At 41.5% G+C, this 21,850-nt stretch overlaps 1 protein-coding gene across 9 annotated transcripts in view; it reads right to left on the minus strand.

Moving 5' to 3' along the window:
- Nucleotides 1–21,850, minus strand: part of DENND1A (DENN domain containing 1A) — a 421,003-nt gene that overhangs the window by 205,330 nt on the left and 193,823 nt on the right. For all 9 annotated transcript variants that reach the window (XM_048822735.2, XM_075120368.1, XM_075120369.1 and 6 more), the window contains one exon: nt 14,804–14,904. In XM_048822735.2, the coding sequence (XP_048678692.1) occupies nt 14,804–14,904 (101 nt within the window). The remainder of the gene's footprint in view (nt 1–14,803; nt 14,905–21,850) is intronic.

Here is a 21,850-nt window from a genome sequence, read left to right on the forward strand (position 1 = left end):
ACTTCCCTGCGTGCCTAGCTGTGCTGTCCCAGCCTTCTCCAGTATACACTGAAATGAATGTGTTTCTAATTAAGTAGCTTTGAGAACATGACAGCTTCAGTGTCAAAAATACAAAGTCTGAACCTCGGCAGGAAGTCTTAAGACTGTAAACGTCTCATCTAGTGGAACCTTGGCTAAAGTAATGAAAGGAAGCAGGAAGGGTGCCCTACTCCAGAAAACTGGACATTTATTAATGTGTCCAGCACAGCCTGTCACAGACCATAGAAAAACTGAAATCTGTAAAAAGTTAATTAACTGTATCATGTCAATCTTTCAATCTTCCACAATTAATCAACAAATGGACGAGGGAGAATAATATATTTAATAATAATGTGAGAACTGCTGAAATCAGGTGCCAACAAGTGAGATTCTAAGAAGCTGTAAAACAGATATAGCCTAAGAAATTTGGAATTAAATAACTAGGTGATGGATTGCCTAACCAATTTATTAATATGAGGGATCTAATTTAAAAGAAATGTAGCACTTAAACATGTTATAGTGTGGGGGTTATAGTGATCAGATTTAAAAGGTAATATGTTATTATTTATTATTTGTATTGCTGTACTGCTTAGGAGCCCAAACTATGGACCAGGCACTGTAAAAAACACAAAGCATCCAATGAAGTGAGCTGTAGCTCACGAAAGCTTATGCTCAGATAAATTGGTTAGTCTCTAAGGTGCCACAAGTACTCCTTTTCTTTTTGTGAATACAGACTAACACGGCTGTTACTCTGAAACAAAGCAAAAAGACAGTCCTTTCCCCAAAGAGCTTACAATCTACTTATAAGACAAGAGACAACAGAGGGATGCAGACATTAGTGTAATGGAAAAGGAGAGTTTTAAACGGGGGGGAGAGGGGGTTAAAGGAGGATAATGGGTTAGTTTTGCAGAGGTTTACAGGGAGTTCCTCCCTAGCATGTGGAGCAGCACAGGAGGAGGCACAAAGATACTTGTTTGAAAATTTAGTAAGTGGGTGATGGAAGCTGCCACAGTGAGTCAATTGGAGAAAGAAGTCAACATCTTGAGAGATGATAGGTAGGATGGGTATAGGTTGTGAAGAACATTGAACGTAAAGATAAATAGCTTATGTTTGATTCAACAGAGAAGGCGGAGCCAGTGGAGGGATTCAAAATGAGGGGCAACATGGTCAAAACAACAGACTAGGACAGCGGCTCTCAAACTGTGGGTCGGGACCCCATTTTAATGGGGTCACCAGGGCTGGCTTAGACTTGCTGCGGCCCGGGACCAAAGCCCAAGGGCTTCAGCCCTGGGCATCGGGACACAGGTTACAGGCCCCCTGCCTGGGGCTGAAGCCCTTGGACTTTGGCTTTGCCCCCTGCCCCCACACCAGGGGCTTGGGCTGGCTCAGGCTTCAGTCCCCTCTCCTGGGGTCGCATAGTAATTTTTATAGTCCAAAGGGGGTCGCGCTGCAATGAAGTTTGAGAACCCCTGGACTAGGAAAATGATCTTTGCAGCAGCATTCTTAATGAATATGAATATGGCAAGGTTGTATTTGTCAGGGCCAGAGAGAAGGCTGCTGCAGTAGTAAATGAGACACAAGATGATGAGAGCCTGGATAAACATTTTAGCTATGTGAATAGAATGGTAAAGCTGTGTGTTAGAGTTATTATGAAGAAATAATTGGCATGATTCAGACTGTATGTGAAAACCTAGAGAGAGGTTTAAGTCCAAGATGGTGACCAGGTTACGGGCCTGAGTTACAGGCAGTATGATGGTGTTGTCCATAGTGATTGAAAAAGCAAGCAGCAAGGAAGGCTTGGTGAGGTGGAAGGATTGGGGCAGGCACGGTTAAGAGCTCTCTTTTAGCCATGCTGGGCTTAATCTGACAGACTTCCCCAAGGACATGTCAGAGAGAGAAGCTGAGATTTTAATTTGGACAGAGGGAGATAGGTCTGAGCACAGAGGTAGATCTGAATCCTTACCAAAGGGGCTGTAGTTGAATTTGTGTCTTCAGATCAGATTACAGAGATAAGTTGTAGAGGGAGAAGAGAATGGAACGAAGGACAGATCCCTGTGGAATCCACACAGAAAGTTGCAAGGGGGATGAGGAGGAGCCTCTGAAGGACACACAGAAGGAGCCATTAGAAAAGCAGGAGAAGAACCAGAAGACGACAGAGATATGGAAGCAAAGGGAAGACAAAATAGCACAACTGACTGCATCAAAGACAGCTGACAGGTCAAGGAGGATGAGGATGAACTACTGGTGCTGAGCTTTGGCGAGAGTGGTTTCAGTGGAGTGGAAGTGTGGAAGACAGATTGGAGAAGGTCTAAAATGGAACTGGAGGAGAGGAACTCCAGACGAAGACTGTAAATAGCATGTTCAAATGAGCTCAGAACTAAATGGATATGGGGCAGTAGTTGGTGAGGCAACCACAGTTAAGGATGAGGGGTTTTTGGTTTGTTTTTAAGATAGGAGAGACTAAAGCATGCTTGTATGATGAGAAGGGCCCTACCAATTTCACGACTGTGAAAGATGTGTCATGGACCGTGAAATAAGCCCTTCCCCATGAAATCTGATCTCCCCCATGTTGCTACGAGATCTCTGCCAAGGGGCTCCTAGCTGCAAGTCCTGGCTGGGCTGGGGAGGGACAGGACTTGTCCTTCCCTGCACGGCTGCTCTCACTCTCAGGGGGAGATCAGACCCACCTTGGAGTGCCTCCCCCTGCTACAGGAAGCTCTGGGGCTGGGCAGCAGCCCTGAAGGTTCCTGCAGCTGGAGGAGGCTTGTGGATGTGAGTCCGATCTCTGGGAGTGCCCCCGCCAGGCTGGGAGGGACAAGACTTCTTCACCTGCGCAGCTGAAAACATGAAACTGACCCATTTTAAAACCCTCTGGCCATGAAATTGAGCAAAATGGACTGTGAATTTGGTAGGGCCCTAATTATGAGGGGGGAAAGCCAGAGGAGAGAGACAGAGGTTAAGGAGAACAGTAAGAGGAGGGATGAGAGCAGATACAAGAGAATCAGGAGATGTGATGGGATCACTGAGACAAGTGGATGGTTCAGAGGGGGAGAGAAGATGAGAAACATCTGTAATATCACCCAACTCTGAAAAATTAAAATAGAAAAAATGCTTATAAATATAGATGTTATCCATCCAAATTACATACAAAAAACTGAATTCTACCAACCCTACTCATAAGTGTGTGGTGAACTTTAGTAGCAGGTATTAGTTATGGATATAGAACACACAACAATCAAAGCATGTGGGTGAAAGTCACATGATGCAGACACATGACAGTTTCTCTCACACTCCATTTTTCACCTACTGCTGGACATCCTGTTCTTCTGTGAATACCAATTGCACTATGATGTTTGGTGTCAGCCAATACCTATTAAATCCCAGATTAACAAAGCTCTAATTCCAGCCACACTTTTTGCTTAAGCAATATGACTGCCTGGGTCTTTTTTTGGCCATTGATTCGCTGTTTGCCGTATCATTTTCCAAGGAGAACAGGGTTATTTATAATCAAATGAGTTATACAGGTAAATATCAAACAATAAGAATAGCAATGAGTAAGCATGAATATGGATATTGTGGACTTAATGGCTTCATATTGCCCATTAATTGTAACTGCATTTTTACAATTTGTTTAATTCCTTCCCTCAGGCTAACTAGAGACCCCTTAATTATTTTCCCAAGAGGTGGGCAACTATTAATTGGAAGAGAGGCAGGTGAAATAGAAGGACATTTCTGCTTAAGTACTAATTTAAAAAAAATATATACTGCCATTCAAGACGCAATGAAATTTAAAAACCACGGACATCAAGAAGGGACATAATTTACAGCTACCTTGGGATTTGTGCAACTTTGCTCATTTATTTTAAGGAAATGGATAGTTACCGTCACAGATCATACTTATTCTATTTGTGCCCTACCTGAGGTACAAACATAGTCTTATTCTGCACCCTTACTCACACTGAGTAGAACCTTACTCTGCAAGCAGTCCCACTGATTTCCCATTGAACTATTCACTGGAGGGTGGCAGAAACTGGCCCAAAACTTTTGAGTATTAGATGCAAATTAAAAACACTATTTTTTTAATTTTAAAGTGGATGAACCTAGTAAACACTGTAACAAAGGAACCAAAAGAATCATTACATGGGGCATTTAGCAAGCACAGGGATGTACCAGGTTGGCCCAAGACATCTAGTGGCAGGTTCATGCAGGAGAGTAGAGTTCAGGGTCTGAGCTCAGTCTCCTGATCAGCAGGGATTATCCTCTCTGATCAGATAAAGGAGCACATCCCAACCACGTGGGGATTTTTAAAGGGGTGTGTGTAAAAAGAAGACTGCACACTAACAGACACACTTGTTCCACAAAAAGAAAAGGAGTACTTGTGGCACCTTAGAGACTAACCAATTTATTTGAGCATGAGCTTTCGTGAGCTACAGCTCACTTCATCGGATGCATACCGTGGAAACTGCAGCAGACTTTATATACACACAGAGAATATGAAACAATACCTCCTCCCAGCCCACTGTCCTGCTGGTAATAGCTTATCTAAAATGATCATCAGGTTGGGCCATTTCCAGCACAAATCCAGGTTTTCTCACCCTCCACCCCCCCACACAAATTCACTCTCCTGCTGGTGATAGCCCATCCAAAGTGACAACTCTTTACACAATGTGCATGATAATCAAGTTGGGCCATTTCCTGCACAAATCCAGGTTCTCTCACCCCCTCATCCCCCTCCCAAAAACCACACACACAAACTCACTCTCCTGCTGGTAATAGCTCATCCAAACTGACCACTCTCCAAGTTTAAATCCAAGTTAAACCAGAACATCTGGGGGGGGGAGGTAGGAAAAAACAAGGGGAAATAGGCTACCTTGCATAATGACTTACCAACTCACTCTCCTGCTGATGAGCTATTACCAGCAGGAGAGTGAGTTTGTGTGTGTGGTTTTTGGGAGGGGGGTGAGGGGGTGAGAGAACCTGGATTTGTGCAGGAAATGGCCCAACTTGATTATCATGCACATTGTGTAAAGAGTTGTCACTTTGGATGGGCTATCACCAGCAGGAGAGTGAATTTGTGTGGGGGGTGGAGGGTGAGAAAACCTGGATTTGTGCTGGAAATGGCCCACCTGATGATCACTTTAGATAAGCTATTACCAGCTATTACCAGCAGGACAGTGGGCTGGGAGGAGGTATTGTTTCATATTCTCTGTGTGTATATAAAGTCTGCTGCAGTTTCCACGGTATGCATCCGATGAAGTGAGCTGTAGCTCACGAAAGCTCATGCTCAAATAAATTGGTTAGTCTCTAAGGTGCCACAAGTACTCCTTTTCTTTTTGCGAATACAGACTAACACGGCTGTTACTCTGAAACTTGTTCCACAGTTGCTGCAGAGTGGTCTGAAAAGGTGGCTCTCAACTTGCTACTGGGTAAGGATATGCAGGAATACCAACTGCTGACTACTCTATCAAGGGTTATAAAAGTTGGTTTATTCACCTTAGAAGAGATCCTGTTCTCTTTGGCAGAGCCCCCACAACACAATCAGGGACTTTGTATTCTGGGCAACAAAGAGACACCAGCCCATTTTATAGGGCTTAGGGAAAGGCAGATTCTCCCTCCAGGCTAAGTTAAAGGAGAGAGAAAACTCAAAAGGAGGAAGAAGTGTGGGGAAAGAAGAGGGTAATTTTCCAGTGGAAACTGGTTATGGCACCAGGGAGTGACTTGCAGAAACAATAAAAACAAATCACCCCATGATTCTTTCATTGATATAAAAATATAGGTAACTTCCACTTGATTGCTATTCAGAGGCATGCTGACCAGAGACATGAGCCACAGATGCTAGTGCAGACACACTGGCTATACACATCAGCATCTCAGGCCCTGTTACTTGTCATTTGCTGCCATGCCACTGTTCTCAACAATATTGGTTCAAACATCTCCCCTATCATTCTGCTTTACAAAGGAAGAGCAATCTGGCATGAAGGTATAAAATCTAAAGCAGGGAGAACCTCAATGTTTACCATATTGAACTTATATTCTTTCTCAGTGGAGAAGATACAGCAAAACTGCTCATAACCAAGAAACAGATCTCAGTACCATTCTCTCCATGAGTAAGAGTTAAAGCTGGAAGCTGACTGGCAAGGAGCCCCACTGAAGTCATCGCTGGTATAAGCGAGTAGTATGATGGTCCATGCTACTCCTTCTCCTTCAGTACAAGCAGTAATCTTGTTGGAACAGGCAGATTCTTATGCCACAAGCAGAGATTTCTGGAATTTTTGGCTCTGTACACTGCCACATGAAATAGGGATTTAGCTCAATATAAAAGAACAACTTTTTTTCAGTCTTGAAGAATCCTTCCAAAGGTAGAAAGGAAGGTAAAGATGAAGTCCTGACTCTCTTATAAAGAGGAAAATTAGAAGGGTGCAGATGTGAGAGAGAAAAGTGAATGCTCCAGCTAAGGTAGGGGTTCTCAAACTGGGGGTCGCAAGGTTATTCTATGGGGGACACGAGCTGTCAGCCTCAACCCCCAAACCCCACTTCACCTCCATCATTTATAATAGTGTTAAATATAAAAAAAAGTGTTTTTAATTTATAAGAGGGTCACTCTCAGAGGCTTGATGTGTGAAAGGGGTCACCAATACAAAAGTTTGAGAACCACTGAGCTAAGCGGTTTGTCTGAATTCATGGGACAATTGTGCTAAAGGGAAATAAAGCAGAGAGAGGTCACTTTCAAGATGGATATTCAGGATGGCAACGGTGAGAGAACAATGGTATCATCTGTATCTTGCATTTTGCAAACGGCTGATAATTCATTGAGCAAAATTGGAGGGATGCTGAGAAGTAGACCTTTCAGCTGAAAAGGTCCAGGTTCTTGGGGTCCTTGTATTTATGGGTCCTTTGTCAGATCTGGTTTTCTATTAGATGACAGAAAGAGATCCTGGAGTCCAGTAAGCATAGATGTGCTCAGAGCCTTTGGTGGAATCCAATATGATTTTTTCCACCCACTTTGAAGTCGGGAGAAGCGAGGCCAGGGTGTGGCCTTTGCCTTTGCTGGGTCTATGATGTCCTTGTTAATCAGGAGGGTGATTCTTGTGGGTTCCGAGGATACCAAATAAGTTGTGTGTGTTTTCCTGGATCACCATCATTTTCATGCCCAATATCTCAACTATCCTCCATAACTCCTGGAAAGCAATGATGTCATCAATGGCCAGTGTCAGGGCTGGCGAGGATTCCTTCAGAGGGGAGGGGAATGGGTTTGCTTAAGTTCTCGTGCAGGCATTCTTGCCACCGATGTCAGTGGTAACTGAAATCTCCTTTTCATAAAGACATGTGAAGGTGTCCTGCTCTGAGGTCTATGAGAGGGAAGGCCAGTGTGGCCATAGTGATGGATTGTATTGGTAACGACATTTCTGTACCAGGAAGAAATAAAGACAGACAAATGTTTCTTGGCTGGAGAAGAGTTCTGAAATCAGAAGTGGGATGGATACAGTCAAGGTTCTTTCTTGCTGCCACAGACAGTAAGTGGGAACTACAGGAGGCTCCGGGCTGCTCATGTAGGAGAGCACAAGGTGTACATGTGGACCCACTGGACTCTGCTAGACAAAAGATTCCAAGCTCACATGCATGAGGTGCATGCACATTTACAGTGCAATCTACACTGACTCATGCTCGAAGAAAAATCTCTTAAAAAAGAGATATTGAGAATAGGAATGTAGCTCATAAAGCTAGCATTAGCGTTCTGTTCGCAATAAGCCAATGAACCTACAGGCTTATATCCTGTAAGGCATTAGCTTATGTGATCAGCATAAAGTTTTGAGGCCTATGAGCCTTGGCATAAGTAAGTAGCCCAACAGCGACCCAGTTTGTACAAAATGATACCAGGTAACCAGAAGAACACTGAACTAATACGAGGCTTGGATATTTTAGCAGATGCTTAATCACGAACTTGCCTTAGCAATGCATTGACATATAGGATAATACTATGGGATAAGGACACCCTAACATTTTTAAAGGTTCCTTCCCCACTCTGACCTCTAGGGTACAAATGTGGGGACCTGCATGAAAACCTCCTAAGCTTACTTTTACCAGCTTAGGTTAAAACTTCCCCAAGGTACAAACTATTTTACCCTTTGCCCTTGGACTTCCACTGCCACCACCAGATGTTTATCTGGGTTTATTTATTAGGAAAGTGTTGTTTGGAAACGTCTTTCCCCCCAAAATCCTCCCAACCCTTGCACCCCACTTCCTGGGGAAGGTTTGGTAAAAATCCTCACCAATTTGCATAGGTGACCACAGACCCAAACCCTTGGATCTTAAGAACAATGAAAAAGCATTCAGTTTCTGAAAAGAAGGATTTTAATAGAAGTAAAAAGTAAAAAAGAATCACCTCTGTAAAATTAGATGGTAAATACCTTACAGGGTAATTAGATTCAAAACATAGAGAATCCCTCTAGGCAAAACCTTAAGTTACAAAGAAAACACACAGACAGGAATATCCATTCTATTCAGCACAGCTTAATTTCTCAGCCATTTAAAGAAATCATTATCTAACACATATCTAGCTAGATTACTTTCTAAGTTCTAAGACTCCATTCCTGTTCTGTCCTCAGCAAAAGCATCACACAGACAGACACAGACCCTTTGTTTTTCTCCCTCCTCCCAGATTTTGAAAGTATCTTGTCTCCTCATTGGTCATTTTGGTCAGGTGCCAGCGAGGTTACCCTAGTTTCTTAACCCTTTACAGGTGAGAGGATTTTTCCTCTGGCCAGGAGAGATTTTAAAGGGGTTTACCCTTCCCTTTATATTTATGACAAAGTTAAATATAGACGAAGAAAGATGGGCATTTGTATGAATATTCATGGCAACTATCAGGCCCTATAATAGGCCAGACCCCCATGAAAGGGGGAATTTGGACCACTGGATTCATTTGGCACGCCAGAGACAGGATATGACCCTCATGGATGACCACTTGTCTTTTACCACCAGATCCCCAAGAAAGGGTCTGAGTATATGTAAGGAATGGTACAAGATACTAGCTTAAAAAACATAGCAGTAATATAAAGTTATGTGGGTTGGAGCATTTGTGTCATTACTAATGGTGCTAATAAAACTGGTAAAAGCTTTGCTTTGTCCTCAGTGTGAGTTTGAGTGTATATTTCCTAAACACAGAACAGAAATATTTATTGAATACTTCTGCCTTTTCTGCATTATTATTGATAACTGTATCTTTTCCAGCTAGTAATGGACCAATACCATTGTCGTTAACTTTGCTGGCCAGAGAGTTCTCCTGTCCGTTTACTTCCCTTATCAATTTTCTACAATTTCTAACCTCTTATTTATATTCATTGCTATCAACTTCCCCTTTCTTCCATCAGTTACATTTTTTTTAAATGTACATAACGGTTTTCACTTCCCCTCTAAACCAGATTGTGGATTTAAAAAAAAAAACAAAAAACTCCCAGCACCGCCTTCCTTCCTCAATTGTGAATTTTTGGGCATCAAGTAAGGTGTTCTTAAATGATTGTCAATTATCATTCACAACTTTCTGATTAAATTCTTTCTCCCATCTGATTTGGCTCAAAAGCGTTTTCAGCTTTGTAAAGGTGGCCCTATTAAAGAACAAAGGATATATTGCTGGTCTGTACTTTACTCTGCTTACACATTATAAATGTGATCAAGTCATGATCACTTGTACTTAAGATAACATTAATTTTTTGTTCTGTGATCAGTTTTTCTTTATCTGTTAGGACAAGGACTAGTAAATAATTCCCATGTTGGCTGCAATACTTTTGGAGTTAGGATGTGAAACATTTACTAGAATGGAAGCCACACACATGTTTTCAGATATTTACAAAAGCTGGAGATGTCTGGCTCCTTTTATTTTTTCTCAACCATCTGCTTTAGTTTCTCCTCCTTTACATTCTTATGTCACAGCTGCAAAGTAAAGAACCAGACAGTAACTTAAATTAAAATTAAATAAAAATTAAAGCCTCAAGTTTAAAAAAAACTCAATTCCAGTTCATTTTCCCTAAAATGCAAATACCCATAAATTAAAAATACAGCTTTGGAGTAGACAGTAAGAAGTTTTCATGACAGTATTAGCGTTCATGGCCAAAATCACCTTTCTGAGTTCACACAGTTACAAAATAGATGGAAGTTATTTTGGGAAACATATTTATGGCACATAAATTGGTGCTAAATTGATTTATTCAGACAACTACAGTATGTGATTACTACTCTAATTAAAGTTCACATCAGGCTAAGATAATGAGTTGTTGTGTTTGTGAATGTGCAATTAGAGTCTTCCTGATAATTATAGGTTTTAAAATCATACTTTTAAGCCCCCTAGCTTGTTCATTCGTTATAGTCACAGGCTGAAATGCTGTGAAAGAGTCAATTCAGCCTGGCTCAGCTATTTGTATCTTTATTTCTTTTCATACATAGCCTATGTTTTTGCTTTGTGCACACCTATGCTCCCAACTGCGGGTCCGGTCTTAGCTCCTTTTAACATGTCTTTGTCAGAAAGTCAATGAATATCTAATCTTCAAACCCAGTGTAAAAGCCTCTTGTGGCCCACACCGTTGTCCTGAAAACTCCTAGCAGCATGTACCTGAAGAAAAAACTGGCATTAGCAGCCTTCATGTGTTAATTACACACGCAAAGCCTATTATGCACAGAAAGGGCACCTGCTGGCAGTGAAAATGACTAGAATCTGCCCTTCCTGTGCAGTGAGTAAATTGAAGGTTCACTTCTACAGGAGATAATAGTTTTTAGATTCCATTCCGTGTATCCCCGACATGGGCATGTACTTAACATTTAAATAATCTGCAGAGGAACAAACCTCCTTTAAATTTACATGTTTCAGGCTTCTAGCACTTCACTTAAAACACTAGTTATCCCCGCTGGTTCCTTACTTAGAAGCACTCCATAGGCTTTTGCTAAGAATGTGGAGAAAAGTCACAGAAAAGAATATAATAAAGCTATTAGCATAGACTCGTTTCTTGAGATTTATGGATCCTGATCGAAGCCACAGAAGTTAGCTTAAAGTAATAAAACTCAATTTTGATTAGATTATCTGTTTTTCTCAATAGCAGTATTTTTATTTAACCATCATTGTATTTTCTGTTCTTTAAGTTGTCAAATACACCCACTGATTTTTTTGGCTGCAACACATTTACTGGTGAAATGTCAAAAAACCTCATTAAAACAGAAAAAAATATTGAGCACAAAACCATGTAAAGCCACTGATGGATGCATGCTTAATCTAAACAGTAGCACAGTTCTAACCACTACTTATTAGATATGTATTTCATTGTATTTTATTTCAGGAATTGTAGATAGGTATTTTGTGGCAGACTATGTGGTGCCGTTAGTCTGAGTGTTCCTTCAGCAAGTGTGTTTAACATGCACTTCTTCCTATGACTCTCATGCATGATATGCATACTTAGAGTGTCTAGGCTATTATAACTGAATATATATTGTTTCAAGCACAACACTTAAGGCAGGTCAGAGAGAGTAGAGACCGATTTTTGAGTGAAAATATATTCCACACTGTTCTGTGGCTATGTAGCGTTTGGGATGACACTATTCATATGAATTTACGTGAACAGGAACAGTTCTTAATTCACAACCCTCCCCAATCACACAGTGAATATGACTTTTGACTTTCAGCATTAAAATTGAAGGATTGGCAGCATCTCTACTGGAGGTCCCAATCAGGGTTAAGTAGGCACTTTTCAGCATATACATTTTTATTCACAACATCCCCAGTTCCTGTGCCCCTTCTTGTTAGTTTCACATCACTCCCTGGTGTGAAATTAACATGGAGCAGGACAAAGCTAAGTAAGAATGGGAAAGGGGAGTGATTAGGAGCAGCATGAACTTAACAGGCAAGCTTTAGGTGTGTTGCCAGTTTAAAAGAAGCCAAATTGCAGAAGCTTGTCTTAAAACGTGGCATAGTATGTGACCATGGAGTCAAAGATTATATCATAATGCATAGGCACAAGGGGGCCAAATTAAAATTGCACAAATCTTGCATTTCCTAATTTTTGAGAGTTGATTTTGCAAGCTTAACAATGTTCTTTTAACAGCTTTTGTAATAATGTATATAGTGCTCACAATGTGCTAGATACTGTACTGACATAAAGAAAGACAGTTCCTGCCCTAAGAGCTTAACTTGTACACAAGCCTGGAACTCCTTATGCTATTCGGCTCTCTCTGTGCCCTCAATTACTTCAGCCATCCTTCTGCCTGCTTTTGGAAAGAGTATCACTGTCTCTGTGCACTTGCTGACTAAGACAGTTAACCAGAGGTCTCAAAGTCCCGGCCCGTGAGCCATCTGTGACTCGAGAACCTGCCCACTGAGGCCCACGGAGGAGAGATGCATGCAGACACGCTGCTGGCAATGTCTGCTGCAGGCGCCACCCACCGCAGCTCCCATTGGCTGGGGGAAAGGGACAGAGATAGCATCACTAGTTGCCGGGCACAGTCAGCCCTAGAGGCAGCATCATTAGTTGCCAGGCAGAGTCAGCCCTGGAGGCAGCGTCACTTTTCTCCCCATAACGAATATAAACCAGTCAAAATACCAAACACAACTATCTGATGCACACCTTGCTGCAATCCTGAAGGTTTCAATTGTTCAGTCACTGAGGGCAAACATCGACAAACTGACAGAACTGAAGCACTGCCAGGTGTCTGGCAAACACTAAAAACTCTCTGGCAGGCGAAGAATTATATGAAGTTGTATGACAGTTTTATTATTTCTAAGAAATTCAAAATAAAAAATACAATATAAACGTTTTCTTTTCTGAATACCATCTTCAGTGACCTTATTGGCCCGGCGGGAGGATTTGAGGCCTGGCACTGGCCCTAAGGTAAATTGAGTTTGAGACCCCTGTTGTTAACGGTACTCCTCCCTCACACTCCTCAAGATCAGGTTCAGATTCCCACCAAGTCATCCAAGACCAGGTAACCCCAACACAATAGTCGCAATAGCCCATCTAATTTTTCAAGTTAAAACAAAGTTTATTGGTGTGAGATACAAAATAAAAGGGGAATTGCAAACAAAATAAGAGGTCATAAATAGACTATAAATACTGTGAGACCAACTTCCATGAGAAGTGTAGCTATCTGGGCTCTGTGCTTTTTGACCGGCATTAGTTAACAATGAAGAAAACCTTACATATTATACATGTCTTTGTATTCCTCGGCTGTTGCAAATGTTCTTGTAAACCTTGTCTGCACTAAGAATTGTACCGGTTCCTGACAGTAGATGTTGTCTGCAACAGGGGTAGCTGAACCAGAACTTAAAAAACAACATACATTCAACTGTGACGGTTGACAGGACCAAATAATGTTCAGCACATTTCCAAAACCATTGCTGGGGCATGCTCTTTGCGATAGGAGAATAAATAGCTTCCTTCACAAATCCTGAAGCTGCCACTAAGGGTCTGTCTATATGGCAAAAATAATCCTGCAGCAGCAAATCACAGAGCCCAGGTCTACAGACTGGAGCTCATGCTATGGTGCTAAAAAATAGCCATTAGATGCCCCAGCTCAGCCTGGAGCTTGGACTCTGAAACTTATTTTCTTCCCCAGGCTTCAGAGCCCAAGCTCCAGCCCAAGCTGGAATGTCTACATGGCTATTTTTAGTGTCATAGCATGAGTCCAAGTTTATAGTCCCAGACTCTGATACTCGCCACTGAGAATTCTGGGGGTTTTTTTGGCCATGTCGGTGTACCCTAAGGTCAACTGGCATATAGAATGACTTTCTAATGAAGAACAGATTTGATAGTTATACTCCACCTCCCACATGCACATGCTAGACCATTTTAAAAACATTATTTTCTGCCACATCATCTTCACTGAGGGCAATGATCGTTTGTGTAGAAACCTACATATTTGTTTTGTCAAATGATAAGAAAAGGGCCTGGGGATTGAAGATTTAATGGAGTCTTTCCTATAAGAATGTACTAAGGGCCCTTCTAAAAATCTAGAACAGTGCTTGAAATGTTTCTTTGTATGGATATATAGCAGGCAGCTGCTTGGCAAGCATCCTGTGTGCATTGTCACTGTAAATGAATGTATTCTTAATTTGACCCAAGTAAAAGTTTTGGTTGACAGATTAAATAATGAAGAAAAATGCAAATGATTCCAGGCTGAAACTTTCTAGCTTGATGGGAAATTGGTGTGAGTAGCAAAGAGCATCTTGGGAGTTACAGGAAAGCTTACTGAGTTCACATGTGGGAGCACCCAGTGTCAAAGAATTCCCGCTCTCTTTCCCTTCCGTAGGAAGCTATAACTCCATGCTAATGGAGCAGGAGAGACAGAAAATGTTTACACCCTCTCCCAAATATCATGTCAATTTCTAAATTCACACAGCACAATAGAAGGTTGTAACAGGAAAGCACCAAAGAAAAAATAAACTGACAAATCAGGAAAGCAATGGGAAAATAGGAGTTATCTGTTTCTACCTGTATCATTTATTTTTGGAGTCTTCTTGATTTAAAATGTAACAGTCAAACAAAATCTATGCTGTAATAGTGAATCTTGCAGATCTAAAATTAGTATATAGTAACATTCTGTAATAATATATCATGTTAGCGTAACTAATAAGACTGGTGCTATTATATTATGCTATGAAAACAATGTATTTGACTTACTGAATCAACTACTTATTTAACATACACATATAAATTTTTAGATTAACAGTTACACCATAAAAACACTTAAACCTTAAAATGCAGAGATTCATAAAACTGTTGCATATCTAAGTGATCTACAGTCTTACCAGCAGTAGTCCAATAGATGCGGGGGCAGAACAGGAATGTAAACATGTTGCCAGAACATTGGGTAGAGCATAGCTGCAGACCCATGAATGCAGGCAGTTAACTGAAAGATATAAATCAAAACAAGATCATAAATAAGATAAAACCTAAGCTTAAAAGAAATGGCTGGCCAAATAAACAAATAAATCATAAAATAAAATAAAATAATCTGTTAGAAGTAGCAACTGGTTTGCTCTCTGAAGATTTGACTACAGAACATACATTGCACTGGTAACAAATGCTAGTGACGGGTGGAGTAATTCTGGTTCATGATGACTGTTGTTTGACTTAATTTTGTTAATATCTGAGAGTATATTTCGCCCAACACACACAATCTGAAGACAGCATTTCACATCTTCCTCAAAGCAACAGAAGCAGAATCAAAATCGGGGGCAGAAGGGAAGAGGGAGGAAATAAAAAAATGGCAGAAAAAGCCTGATTCTGGCAATTTCCACCTAGTGAGTAGCTTAGAGATGTAATGAAACAACGGTATAAATATTAAGGAAGAAAAAAAAATATGTTACCTCAATAGTACAGTAGGAACTTGGGACTAATGAATCGTAAACAGCATGGGTTTCTCTAAAACAATTCCCCCCCAAGCAAATTGATCATTTTGGCTAGAATTACTGAATAAATGGGTAAAAGAAAGAGTCTGTGTTCCTGGACTTCAGCATTTGATCTACTGACTCTCACAATTTTTCATTAAAAGTTAATTCAAATTGGCTTGGACACTGACACAAACTGAGAACTAAAGATAAATGGCAATGAAATTGTGGGGAGGTGCCTAATAAGGTGCTGGAGGAGTTGATTTGGGTCCCAACCTTATTTAAAATCTTAATTAATAACCAGAAAGAGAATGTGAAATTTACTGAAGGAATTAAAATGGGAGATCTTGTGAACCCCTAAACGGACAGATACTTAAAAACACAAGGAAGCAGAAAGGGTCAAAATACTGCATGAGCAGGCAATAATATTAATATTTAATTAATAATTATTAGTATTTGTATTACTATAGCACCTAGGAACCCTAGTCATGGACAATCATCCCACTGTGTTAGACACAGTGCACACACAAAACAAAAAGTCCCTGGCTCCAAAGAGCTTACAATCAAAGAATCAGAGAAGAGACAACAGAGGCATATAGACAGACAGTGGTGTCCAAGGAAACAATGAGACGGTATTGGTCAGCATGGCAGGCAGTGAATGAATGGATTTACCCTGGGAAACAAAGATAATGTCACGTACCTTGTGAGTACATACCTAGAATAATGCTCAGCTTGGAGTATAAGAAACAATTTAAATGAAATTAAAAGAAATTCAGGAAAATGTTTAAAGGAAGGGAGGAACAGACTTCTGAGGAAAGATAGAGTCAAATACATACAGTTTGACTAAATGACGACAAAGACAGACAACACTCTCTATGTATATCTAAAAGGTGTAAACTCCAAGGACATGCAGCAGTTTAGGGTGACCTACAGACATAATAGGATGAAATAAAACAAAGGAAATGTCAGAATGATCATTAGGAAGCATGACTTAGCTGTGGGACTTATTAGGTTGCAGTGTAGTCCCCAGAAGGCAGTGGAGTCATTTGCAACTGGACAAACCACTGAGATATATACTGTACCACAGGGAACCAGTGACTGGCAGAGGAAATGGTCTAGGTGAGCTAACAGGTCTTCGTCTCTAATGTCAGTTCTTAAACTAAGACTTATCCTGCAACACAACAAGGCACAACAGGCTGCCCCATCAGGATTCCATGTTGGGGAAATAAGTCTCAATTGTGAATCTAGTTTCTGTGGTTCATGCCAGAGCCTTTAATGTATTTTCAATCCAGTTTTTGTTGGCTTGTTTTAACACATGGATAACTGTTAGTATGTGAACAACAAAACCTGTTTTTGGAGTTAACGTGTGTCTGATTGGGCGTCAAGAATGAAGACGGACTATATTTTAAACACATCTTATTTTTAGCCCATGAACTAAAACCTACTGAAGTCTAGGGATGAAACAGACCTGGATAAGCTGCGAGGATACAAGAAGAAATACTGAGATTCTCTAGAAGGGAGTCAAGGCTCTTTGCACCATGATACAGCTACACAGAACCAGTAGTTTTACATTTAATGGCAAAAATGTAACCATTAAAGTGAATAAAAATAGATTTTACAATTTACTCCTCAAAAAACAGATGGTTTTTCCCCTCAATTTTTTAAAAATCACTCCCAGGCTGGTAACCTTGTATGCCACGTATAAGCCCACAGTTGACTTTTATGACTGAGCTATATACCACTATGTTAGAAAGCCAGAGCCTTAAGATATATACTATAGCTAGAGGAGAGATGTTAGAATATTTAGTATTATTATATTTTAAAAAAATAGATAAATAATCTACCATAGTTACAGAAGCCAGTACTGTACTGCAACCCTGTGAAAAGTATTTGCCAATCTCATGGAATATTAATTACTGCCTGATTATGCCATTAGATAGCCATCTGATGTGATTATTAGGGCCTCAGGCTCTCCATTTCATAATATATTTACATTGGGATTCAGAGACTTATTGCTGATCACAACATCAAGAAGGGTTTCCCTAAACCTCTCACTGCTAGAAGCTGGGACTGGACGATAGGGGTGGATCACACGACAAATTGCTCTGTTCAGTTCATTCCCTCTGAAGCATCTGGCACCAGCCACTGTCAGAAGATAGGAAACGGGCTAGATGGACCATTGGTCTGACCCAGTATGGTCATTCTTACGTTGTTAAGGGTTACAGCAATTAGGTGAAGGAGGGAAACACACCATTTTCTATAATATTTCTGATAACTAAGACAAGAAAATATCTAAAAAGCAAATTCTAATAGTATGCAAAACCTGGAAAAGGAGGTGGGAGGATTTTCTTGTCCCCTATAAATGACACAATGGGAGAGGGTTAATCTTAAAATATGACTGAACCATACAGAAAACAATTGATTCTTTGGGATGTAATCGGCACAAAAATCCAAGGGTCCAAAACTTATTTGGTGTATCACACAAGAGTAATAACGTAACAGTTTTAACAATGTTTATGAGGGTATCACTTAGCGGTGTCTGACCTCTGCTTCAATATTTAGGCCTCTATATTCTTTTTACCCTTTTTGATGCTGCATTGCAGCCTTGTTTACATCTCAAGGCAGAGATGGTTCCTGGGATGAAATGACAAGCCAGTTTTTAACACTGCCTTTATTAGGCTGCACCCCATGAAGACTGCTGCTTTTGCTTTTCTATGTAGGTTTATATAAGGTCACCTCTTATGTGGTATCTGTGAGTTTCTGAATGTCAGTAACTTGCCTTTATTAACAGAGGAACATGTGTATACAGGAAAAGCGAGGAGTCAAAAGCCCTAGCTACAAGAATTCTTTTCGTTACTGTGCCATGAGCATCTCCAGTTTGGAGATTTTCCAAGTGTAACCAGTTTATTGTAATCTCAAAACCCTTCTTTCCTGTTAACTTATTTAAATAGATACGATGCTCTTTGTGGATGGTGCATAGTGTTATTAAGAAAGAAAAAGTGGAATCCATAGTAAACACTCACTGTATTGGTTAAGTTCTAATTCTTAAAAATGTTCTTCAGTAACATGGGTTTGTCTGTCCCTGTACTCGTCTCCGTATGCCTGTTTCCTATCCTGCCCACATTTTGTCAATTTACCTGTTCTGTTCCTTATGCACCACTCAAAACAAGACATTTAGGGGAAAGCACTATTCTAATACTAAGAACTTTACGTAGTCCTGAAATGTACAATGCACTTGTAAAAACATACAATAAGACACTCTCTGCTCTCAAGAGCTCACAATCTAACACAGCATTTCACAGCCAAAAGGGGTTTTAAAATTGTTAGACTGTGATCTGTATCACCCTTGTATGGTGACCAGATCTTCAAGTATACGCATCTGCATTCATTTCTCTTGTGCTGCTCTGCACAGATTGGTAGGTTCACGATTATGGTAAAACACAGTTCTCCTTTGCAAACATAAGGAAAAAAAATTTAAATTAGTAAATGGAGGAAACTGAAGATTTGGAGGTTTGGTCCAGACGCTTGACAAAAGCTCTTGGATATGGAAACTGGAATAGAATAGAAAACAGGCTTTTAAGCAAGACTGATGTTCAGATACTATAAATACAGATGTAGCTAGTTTATAGATTTTTAGTACTTCCTGGGCTGTTTTAGATAATACAGCAAGAATAATGTTTCCAAGTCTATTTCCACTTCTGGACCCAAAACAGGAAGTGCAATTATCCCCTCACCCCTCATATCACACTTATTTGAAAAAAAATCAGGAGCAGTTAAATATTTAGGTTTGATTCAAGTTTTGACCAAAGGGTTTGGGTTACTTTTTCTGGACCCATTCACCCATCCCCAATTACAGGTTGCAAGCTAAGAGAAAGTTACTCACTTTGCAGTAACCAAAGTTCTTCGAGATGTGTGTCCGTGGGTGCTCCACTCCAGGTGATAGTGTGTCCCAGTGTCGTTGATCAGAGATCTTTGGTAGCAGTGCCTGGCCAGGACAAGCGTGCTCAGCTGCTGTCTCGCAGTCTTGTTCGAGTGTGCCTGGACACACGCGTCCCACGTCCCCCTCAGTTCCTTCTCTACTGTGGAGAAGTCAGTATAGAACTCCAAAGTAGTGGGGAGGTGGGTGGGGAGTGGAGCACCCACCCGGACCCACATCTTGAAGAACTTCAGTTACTGCAAGGTGAGTAACTTTCTCTTCCTCTTTGAGTGCTGTCCCTGTCAGTGCTCCACTCCAGGTGAATGTGAAAAAGTACCCGCTAAGGCTGGTGGGACTTTGGAGTTGCAGCAGTGAGTACTGTAGACAGTACTGTGTGGCCCACTATGGAGTCTGCTGTGGTATCCTGTGTGATAGCATAGTGTTTAGTAAATGTGTGTTCAGAGGACCACGTGGCCGCCTTACAGATATCAGGAATGGGTACATTATGGAGGAAAGCAATGAATGTTGACATGGCTCGAGTAGAATGAGTTCTGATGCCTTCGGGCAGTTGAGCATTTTGAATGCGATAACAGGATCTGATGCAGTCAGAGATCCACTTGGAAAGTTGTTGTTTAGAAACTGCTGCACCCTTTGATCGCTCGGTAATGGAGACAAATAGGCAGGAAGACTTACAAAATGGTTTAGTCCTGTCTAAATAGAAGGCCAGTGCTCATCTGACGTCGAGGGTGTGCAGCGTTGCCTTGTGTGGAGTAATGTGAGGTTTGGAATAGAATGTAGGTAAGTATATTTGTTGGTTAAGGTGGAAGGTGCGTACCACCTTAGGGAGAAATTTAGGGTGGTTTTGCAGGGTAACTTTGTCTTTGGAGAAGGTTGCGTAGGGAGGGTAGGCCATCAGGGCGCTTATTCCCCCTACCCACCTTGCTGATGTTATAGAAGAAGGCTACCTTCATGGACATATGAAGAAGAGATGAAGTAACTAAGGGCTCGAATGGAGGTTTCATAAGACCGCGAAGAACGAGATTGAGATTCCATGCAGCTGCAGATAGGTAAATCTCGGGATAGAGATTTTGTAGGCCCATGAGGAAGCATTTTATGGTGGGGTGGGCAAAGAGTGAATATTCGTACCCTGATGGAGCTGAGTGAGAGTCCATTCTGTTTTAGTTCCAGGAGGTAGTCTAGGATGTTAGGAAGGATCAAGATATGGGGTGATAAATGTTTGTTTGAACACCACAGGGAAAACCGCTTCCACTTCTGCAGGTAAGTTTTATGAGTGGAGTCTTTTCTACTATGCAGGAGGACATATCGGACTTGCTCAGAAAAGGCTAATTCGTGGGTCTGGAACCATGAAGGAACCATGGTGTCAGGTGGAGTTTCTGGAGCTATGGGGTGAAGAATTTGTCTGTTGTCCTGGGAAAGGAAATCTGGTCTGTTGGGGAGAGTCCGTGGAAGACGGGCGGATATGTGGAGCAGGTAAGGACACCATGTCTGTCTCAGCCAAGCTGGGGCAATGAGTATGACCCGGGCCTTGTCGTCTCTGATCTTGTGAGGAATGCGTCTCTGAGAGATGCAGTCCCAAATCCCACTCTGGAGCAAAAGAGGTGGCATTTGCGATTCTGGGTTGTGGCAAAGAGGTCTATTGATGAGGTGCCCCATTGGGAGAAGAGCTGTTGTAGAATTATGGGGTGCAATTCCCACTCACGTCCTTTGAAGAAGTGTCTGCTGAGTGTGTCGGCGGTAGTGTTGTTACAGCTGGGTAAGTACGACGCAACAATTTGTATGTGGTGTTGTATGCACCAATTCCATAATCGGATGGCTTCTGTGAATAGGGAGTGTGATCATGCTCCCCCGTCTGTTGATGTAAAACATACACACTATATTGTCCGTTAGGGTCCGGATAGATTTGTTCTTTCTTAGGGGAAGAAAATAGAGGCAGGCTTGTCTCATTGCTCTGAGCTCTAGGAGGTTTATGTGTAGACACGTCTCTGGCACAGACCAGTGGCCTTGTGCTGTGTGTCCCTCCAGATGCGCTCCCCAACCTATCAGGGAAGCATCCGTGGTGAGCATGACCGTGGGGGATTGCTCTTGAAAGGGAACGCCAATGCAAAGGCTCTCTGGTCTTGTCCACCATTGCAGGGAAGCTAGTACGTTTGCTGGAGGAGTCAGTAGTGTGCAGAGGCTGTGCCTGCTGGGTTTGTAGTTTGAGTTGAGCCAACCCTGAAGACATCTCATGTGCAGCCTGGCTTACTTGACCATGAAGGTGGTAGCTGCCATGTGTCCAAGGAGCTGCAGGCAAATTCTTGCCTGTATCCTGGGATGATCAGAGAGCATATGTATGAGGTGTAAGATAGTGAGGAATCTGGTGTGTGGTAGTGAGGCTCTGGTTCAAACTGAGTCCAGGTGAGCTCTAATTAATTCAATCTGCTGTGTAGGCATCAGGGTGGATTTTTGGACATTTATTTGTAGGCCCAAGCTGTGGAAGAGTGAGATGGTGAAATAGGTAACTTGAAGCATCTCGGCGTATGAGTTGC

The sequence above is a fragment of the Caretta caretta genome, chromosome 16, assembly GCF_965140235.1.
Source record: "Caretta caretta isolate rCarCar2 chromosome 16, rCarCar1.hap1, whole genome shotgun sequence".
Classification (NCBI taxonomy): Eukaryota; Metazoa; Chordata; order Testudines; family Cheloniidae; genus Caretta; species Caretta caretta.